Source organism: Heptranchias perlo, chromosome 10 (assembly GCF_035084215.1).
Source record: "Heptranchias perlo isolate sHepPer1 chromosome 10, sHepPer1.hap1, whole genome shotgun sequence".
Lineage (NCBI taxonomy): Eukaryota > Metazoa > Chordata > Chondrichthyes > Hexanchiformes > Hexanchidae > Heptranchias > Heptranchias perlo.
The window spans coordinates 24,170,661-24,179,054 of record NC_090334.1 but is presented as its reverse complement, the minus strand read 5'-3'; the positions used below and the strand labels follow the sequence as shown (position 1 = coordinate 24,179,054).

At 40.7% G+C, this 8,394-nt stretch overlaps 1 protein-coding gene across 2 annotated transcripts in view; it reads right to left on the bottom strand.

The window, feature by feature from the left end:
• Positions 1-306: 306 nt before the first annotated feature.
• The window catches only part of pals1a (protein associated with LIN7 1, MAGUK p55 family member a), a 92,623-nt gene continuing 84,535 nt past the window's right edge, over positions 307-8,394 (bottom strand). For both annotated transcript variants that reach the window (XM_067991343.1, XM_067991342.1), the window contains 2 exons: positions 8,072-8,182; positions 307-1,835 (listed from right to left, as the gene is read on the bottom strand). In XM_067991343.1, the coding sequence (XP_067847444.1) occupies positions 1,659-1,835; positions 8,072-8,182 (288 nt within the window). In that variant the 3' untranslated portion in view covers positions 307-1,658. The remainder of the gene's footprint in view (positions 1,836-8,071; positions 8,183-8,394) is intronic.

The window sequence follows — 8,394 nt, the reverse complement described above, 5'->3', positions numbered from 1 at the left end:
CACCTGCCCTAATACTTCCTTATGTGGCTCAGTTTTGTTTGATAACGCTCTGTGAAGTACCTTGGGATGTTTTACTACGTTAAAGGCACCATATAAATGCAAGTTGTTGTACTGATGATAAACATTCTGGTCGACAGCTAATGTTCAAAATGCTACTAATCCTATCAATTATCAATAATTATATTTGAAACATTTAAGCCCTAGACGCCTGTATTCCCACAAATGGATTTTCTGATCTTTGCAGGAAACTGAAAATGCAGGTCACCTTGGTGAGCTCTGGAAGTGACAATGTAACCAGACATCAGCTTGGAGTGATTTGTTTTATTGAAAATCTACAAATACAATTTTACAATATTCCAGGTGCAGTTGAGGCTCTGAAAATAGTTTCTATAATGCAGATACATTGCAAGCTTAGACTGTACCCCTCATAATATAGATGGATTCCTTATGTTAAAATCTGCATCATTTGCACATGCCACATTCAAATGCCTGCCCAATTATCTTGATTGATGCCACAAAGATTGTGCACGTCATCTGGCATGTCAACAAGTCCTGATGTCTTTCTATTGCCCACCATACATAAAATTCATATCCCATTTGCCCCTGTAGTCTGCATTAGTTCAACCTTTCATAGACGCTGCTTTACTTTAATACAAGCATGTAAGCATCAAAGGTGGAAAAGCGCACCATCTCCAGTGCCTCCGCACTGTTAGTTTAATACTGAAAAAAAATCATTTGTACAAAATGCAGTATAGACAAAAATTAAGGAAACATACATCATTCATTTGGAAACTGTTCAGCCAATTCCAGCTATAAACAGCATCATGGAATTCCAGTGTTTAAAAACATTATTCTCAAAAAAGAGAAAAAAAAACACAAAACAACATTACTAATCAAAGTTGTGTGTGAAAAGACTTCAACAGGATTCGCACATATTATTTTAAATTAAAACATTCACATTTGATGATTATTTTTTGAAAGGCAGCTGCTTGGGATGCCTATTGTGCCAATTACTGCTTTACTGTTCAGTAGTTACATTCAATAATTCTATTCCAGTCTTTGATCAAACATTCTGATCATGAGACAATTTATTAGTCTGCACAAATCAGGATCACACAAACACCTTCCTTTTTTAAAATCTTAAACTATCAAGCCTTCCATCTGAGCAAGCCTCTGAACCGCTCCAATCTAGAGTGTGTTTCTGCTAGGAGGAATGAGGAAACAAAATCTATTATAATATAAAAATCTATATGGTGGAATTTGTGAATTCTATTTTATTTCATAAAAATATACTCTGTCGTCTGCACACTTAATCCTCACAAAGACTCTGGAACAATGCTCGACTTGAGCTGTCCCCCAGCAAGGTTGAAATCTAACGAAAAATACAAAAATACCACGCCTAAAAGGTTAAATCAGTACAGCCTAGACCCAGGGTTATGTACAGTGTGATTCAAAGATAGCTAATGTCAGAAGTGCATCTATATTTACATTATAAATAGTTATCTTAATAGTAATTACATGAATATTTCTACCGCCAAGTGCTGGTATAAAATGGAATGTCAAATATTTTGTTAATTTTTCTTTTCGCACTGAGTTTTCCATTAACGATATCTTTCTGCCAAACTGCTAGAAAGAGGACTTGTCACTTGATTTGTTTTTCACCGAAGCCATGTGGATGGAACCCACTGAGGCTCTGTGTCGAGTTTGTTTATGAGGCGAATTAACTCCTGGTATGCCTTTTCCAAGTCTGTATTAACAATGGCTGCATCAAAATAGTGACCATAGTTTTGCTCCATTTCCCTGGCCTTTTCTATGATGTCCCGTAGATCTTCAGGCTGCAACACAAAAATGAAAATGTCCAGTCCAGAAATATCTGCAGCATTTACATAAGCAGCAGACGAAGCTAAAGGTTATTTGCGGTATGTTACATTAGCTTACTAAAGGGCAGACTAGAAATTGCTGGGAGACACTTGATGGAAAGTTAAATGTGTTCACTCAAGTGCAGCTACCGATCCTGCTGCATACCACCTGTGATAATTTTTCCCCCTGTTTCTTGGTCAAGCCATAAGGTAGGCTCCTCACAGTTGTTGAGTATTTCATCTGATGAAGAGAAGCACCCTGACACCATCTTGTGTTGCAGAAACATGTCGTGTTTCCATTTATATAGATCCATTACTGAAACGTGCATCATTTTTTAAATGGACATCTTTATCCCTGAATCATTTTCCATTATCCATTTAATATATTCTCCTCTCTGCACTCCCCCTTCCCTCCTGGAGTTCGGATATACAACTGCATCCATTTTTACTGTGGCAGTTGTGTGGGAAATTTATGAAGTGCATGTGTGTGATTGCAGGTGGTGGAGTTCCTGTTGGTCAGGGATCTAATCAGATCAGCTACATAAGGTTTGTGCTTATGATCAGATTAGACCCCGACCAACAGTGTGACATCTGCAACTGCAGTCACGCACATACACCGCACCCTTCAGAGAGATGTCTGCACCAACCGATGCACAAAACATTACCATGCGCAACACATGGCTTAAAGCTACGAGAGAGACCTTCGCAATCAGAAACGAGGTTTAAAGGGAGCAGCCTCTGGTCATGTGGAGCAGATAAAACTTTAATGATTTAGAGAGCTGATAATGAAGGATAAATTAATTATTTTCAGTATATGATGGAACTTTTGATGGATTTGTCGGACTCTGCAAATTTACGGTTGTGTGATGTGAAGCTGGAAGTGCTGTAACCCAACAGCGATCATGTGCACTGCATTGCGTGGATGTTGTACGTTGTTGAATATTTTGAATTCTAACTTTTTTTGAAACTGACCCTGGAAAACCAGACCACTTCCAGTCTATCATATGGACCGTGCATTCAGAGCATTGCTAACCAAGCAGTGTCTCCTTAGATGCATGCAACTCTTTTGTGGCTGAATTGTGGCCCTTTGCACCTGCCCACACGTTGAACTATTCCATGAGATGCTGGTTAACAGAAAGGATATCAGCCACAATAAGACAGGCAACCTTCCTTTTAGGAAGGCATCAGAGACTTAATATCAAATCTTCACTATATATAAAAAAATACATATTTTCTAACATCGATATATAAAAAAAAAATCAATCTTAGAAAATATAGCACAGGGCACTCAAATTAAGAAATATTTCTAAGCACCATATTCGATGATGATCCTATATAGTTGAGTGATAATTTAATTTGCATGCTGAACATTTCTGTAGGAAAAATATTAACATAATTCATCAGCTGTCCACTGCTCATGTGGTTCACAGAAACACAAACAGTAGGTGAATTTAGATGGAACCCAATATTTAATTTCTTCCTACACCACCACCCCCCCCCCCCCCCGCCCCAACTCCCTGAATTTTCTTTCCCACCTCTCTCCTGAATGTTCTGACTCCTGGCTGGGGTGTGGATCCACAAGAACCGTAGCCCTTCAGAACCTCAATCGAGTGGCCATTCTTCACGTATTAATCGAGGCATGTGAGTGACAGCTGGATATTCAACCATTGAAGCCGACAGCTGAATTTGATTCTGCCCTTACCCCATATAGTATACGCACATTTTCTAGCAGGGGATGCTAGATTGCGTTGAGGAAGGAGAACCCTGGCTGATTTCCCCCCCTGCCCAGCTGAGGGATGCCAATCGTAGTACCCCTACTGTTGTCCTTGGCTGAGATCAGCTAATACAGATCAAATTGGATATCGAACCTGGGACAAGAGTTTAATTTTCATCACTGTACTACATAAATGATGCGATCAGGACAGTTATCAACAATTTTCACTTTGTGTGTGCAAACAATGCATCATGGATGTATGAACCAAGATGGGCTGTGTGGCTTTTCTCATTTTTAACTATGTTGTGATGTAAAATATCAGGACAAGTACACTTGGGATCCATTTTACCCCACCTGGATTCAACATTCTGGTAATAAAAATAATAATTGTATAACTGCATAGTGCTGTGGATCTCCCATGCCACCCCTCCACCGCCACCCCAGGAGTCCAGACCAAGTGCAGCCTTCAGGTGAAGCAGGGCAAGAGGGAAGAAGACATGTCATTCAGTTCCCATTTTAAATTCTTGTAGCACTACCACAGGCAGGAGGGTGCAATTACAGCATGACAGGATTACGTTCCATTATAAATATGGCCATACAAAACGGCAGGATCTGAGACTGGATAACACTCCCTCTACCTAAATAATGATAAAAGTTGACAGAAACCATGTACAGACATACACTTTTTAAATATATCTACATATTTATCACAGGTCTTGTCCTTTTCCTCACATTTTAGCTCCTATTTGCTTGGTATCCATTGCACTCTTCCAAAAAGCATGGGCGTGCAGGAAACACGTTTCAAGAAATCTTGTTGAACTGTCTGCAAGGTACATGAAAGTGACCTATTGTGACTGGTGCATTAGTTGTCCTTCTGTCTGGCAAAGTGCCTAGTCTGCTCTGCACATTCCTGACGATAGCGGACAACAGGAATCCCTATATGGGGAGTCATGGAATTATCAACCCATCAAAAGAGCAAGAGATACCCAAAGGAGTGGAATTAAAAATAATAAAGCATATTGAAAACACAGCTGTAGTACAAAGTATAATACATTTGGTCATCCTAAATAAAGTATTCTCAATATACTACCCCATAAAAACGGCAGGATCTGAGACTGGATAACACTCCCTCTACCTAAATAATTGAAAGATCAGCATGTCTCACAATCTCTAAACTGAAGTTGATTAAAGCTTTCTCCACAGAAAAGGTGTTAATTAATTTGCAAAAATTTGACTCAAATTCCGAATGGTCCATCTCAGCATTTAAACAATATAAAGTTTTAGACATACAGTGGAACCTCCCCTCTCTCCCCAGTGATAATCGACAGCCCACACATTTTGGATTTGCATGCATGGCACAGCAATGAAGTTCTATACTAATGAAGTGAATTTAAATCTATCTTAGGCTATAAGGTTGACTTATGTCAGACATGAGGAGATTGCTCTAAGTGCACTGTGCAATGAGACAACAGCTCATGCAATGTTTTGTTCCACAAAACCTCCGGCAGATAATCAGAAGGTGGGTAATTGGAACGTAAACAATGGGGGTTTCACTGCACATGCAGGAGGATTGAATACAGATGAACGACAAGTTCCAATCATCATACACGCAGTCTGAATTTCTAAACATGCCCAATAAAAATTAAAAGTGAATAACAATCACTCAGAAATGCCTGCAGAGAAAGGAAGAACAGCCAAACTATTATTACAATTTCTAACACTCATCCGAAGTCTAAGATATTTACTCTTTTTTTTAAAAAAGAGTAATGAGCTGTTAAGATTATGAAGTTGTTTTATTCAGTTTTTGGCTTGGCAGCAGCTGTCATCATCTGGATAACAAGAACTTGCATTTAAATGCACCTTTAACATAAAAACATCCAAAGACACTTCATAGAGGCGTAATCAGAGAAAAACGGATGCTGAGTTTATACAGTGTGGAGGACGCGAGAACAGCCAGGAAAGCATTGGAATAGTCGTGTCTGGAGGTGGTTACGGCATGGAAGAGAATTTCAGCAGCAGATGGACTGAGGCAGTGGAAAAGCTCAGATCAGGGTCGAGTAGGAAGCTAAGGTTGAGCGCAGTTTGGTTCAATATCAGACACTGGCCAGGGAGGGGTATGAAATCGATGGCAAAGCTACGGAGTTAGTGACATAGTCCAAAGACAATAGCTTTGGTCTTCCCAATGTTCAAATGGAGGAAATTGAGGCTCATCCAAGACGAAATGTCGGATAAGTCTTCTGACAACACAGAGGCTGTAGGCAATTCAAGAGAGGTAGTGGAGAGGTAGAGCTGTATCAGCATTCATGTGGAGGCTGACCCCATGTCTTCAGATGTCATTGCCAAGCGGCAGTATGTACAGGAGAGGGCCAAGGATAGAACCGTCGAGTACTCCAGAAGTAACGTACGGGGTGGGGGCAGGAAGAGAAACAATTACTGAAGAGATGCTCTGGCTACGATTGGATAGGCAAGAGTGGAACCAAGCCAGGGCAGTCCCACAAAGCTGGACCATGGAGTACATGTGTTGCAGGAGGATGGTGTGGTCGATCACATCAGAGGCTGAAGGGAGGGCTAGGAGGAAAAATGCACCATTCGTCAGTCGCATGGTGTCACAGGAAGTTATTTGTTCCTATTATTAGGTCTGTTTCAGCGCTGAAAGGGTGGAAACCTGATTGGAGAGATTCAAATATGGAATTGCGGGGAGGATACGCATGGATTTGGGTAGTGACAATGTTCAAGGACTTGAGAGGAAAGGGAGGTTGGAGAAGAGATGGTTTTTTGCAAGGACAAAAGAGACTAAGGGTGGATTTTCGATGAGGGGGTTGATGACGGCAGTTTTGAAAGGGAAGGGGACAGTATCCAAGGAGAGGGAACTACTTACAATGTCAGCTAGCATGGGGTCAAGAAGGGAGGTTGGGTGGTCAGCAGTTTAGTGCAAATGGGGTCAAGGGAGCAAGAAATGTGTCTCATGGATAAGATGAGCTCCAAGAGGGCTTGAGGACAGATAGGAGAGAAACAAGAGAAAGATGTGGGCTTCGGGCCTGGGTGGGCAAGCAAAAGGGGGAGACCCAACTGAACGGATGATCTCAGTGACAAGGAAGTCCATGATCTCCTCGCATTGTTGTTGGACGTGAGAGTGGAGGAGGTAGGGGAGAGGGGTTTAAGGAGATGATTGGTAGTGGAGAAAAGAAGCAGAGGGTTATCTTTGCTCTCCAGGATGATCCTGCAGTAGTGGGCGGTTTTGGCAGAGAAAAGGTGAGGCCCGGTTGCACTTGATGTGGTCCAACCAGGTCTGCTGATAGATTGCTACACCAGTTGTGCATTAGATTCGCTCAAGCCTGCACCCCTTGGCATTAAAGATGAGGGCCATACCAGGGAGAATGAATAGGGTGGGAGAAATAGCAAGAAAAAAGAAATTGCATTTATATGGCGCCTTTCGCAGCCTCAGGCTGTTCAAAAGCACTTCATTGCCAATTAAGTAGTTTTGAAGTGTAATGTAAGGAAACGCAGCAGCCAATTTGCATACAGCAATGGAATAAATGACTAGGTAATCTGTTTTAGTGCTGTTGGTTGAGGGATAAATGTTGGCCAGGACACTGGGAGAACTCCACTGCTCTTCGAATATTGCCATGGGATCTTTCACATCCACCTGGGAAGGCAGACGGGGACTCGGTTTCATGTCTTAGCCAAAAGACGACATTCGCAAAAATGCAGCACTCCTTCAGTACTGCACTGAACATTAGCCTAAATTATGCGCTCAAGTCTCTGAAATGGGGGTTGAATTTATGATCTTCTGAGTCAGAGGTGAGAGTGCTACCTCTGAGCCAAGGCTGTCACCTAGTCAAGGTTTTAATGAGGAAAAGGGCAAAGGTGGAGGTGAAAAAATGGTTGAGCAGATCCACAGCTGCAGGAGTATTGTGGCAAATGGAAGATCAAAGGCCTGATCTATAACCTTAGTACTGCACATTAGATGGGAAATAACGGGCCACCGACTGTAAAGAGATGACAGCCAGTATTTCAACACTTCATTTGCTTTTATAGACACTTCACTGTTATATTTGCAACTTGTGCATTATGGGAATTTTATGAAACACATCCTGAATGTGTGGTTTATGGATACGAATATCATATTCAGTTGACAAATGAGGCAAGAAGAAACAAAAGCAGTGAAATGGAAACTGGGACCAAAAGTACTTAATGAACGGTAAAAGGTCAAAGTAATGAAAGACAACTTTTAAAGACGGCAATATTTTATGAAGTGAAAGCGTTTGTGTATGTGTCACGATACAATAGTGTATAATAGAAAAGTCCAAGAAAATTATCACCAAATACGAGGAACAGGAGACACAAAAAGTAATGTTACTCCCGGTTCCTAGTTTTTGAATTAAACTCGTAGATCGTGAAACTACATTCTCTAAATAAGTATACACCATGCCCTGTTTAAACTTAGTCTTATGACTGCAGTGATTTCTCAAAAACACTAAAGGTACAAAAATATTACCTTAGGATTCTTCCCCTCTTTGGTCAGCATTGCACGCAGTCTCTCCTGGGATGGTGGTGCAATGAAGATTATGTAAGGTTTTAAATCTGAATTGCGCAGAATCCTCAAAGACTAGGGAATAAAAAATATAGCAATGAGAAAAATTTATGAAAATTCTGAATAGCCGTTGATAGATGCTATTTCTTTAGGACAAATTAGTTAATGCCATTTCATACTAATTTATTCCTTAGTTGTTAAGCGAAAATGTATACTTCAGAGATTTTCTATTTCACTGAGACTCAATAAATGTAAATGAGGCAATTAGTTGTGCTGTGCCCTGCAAT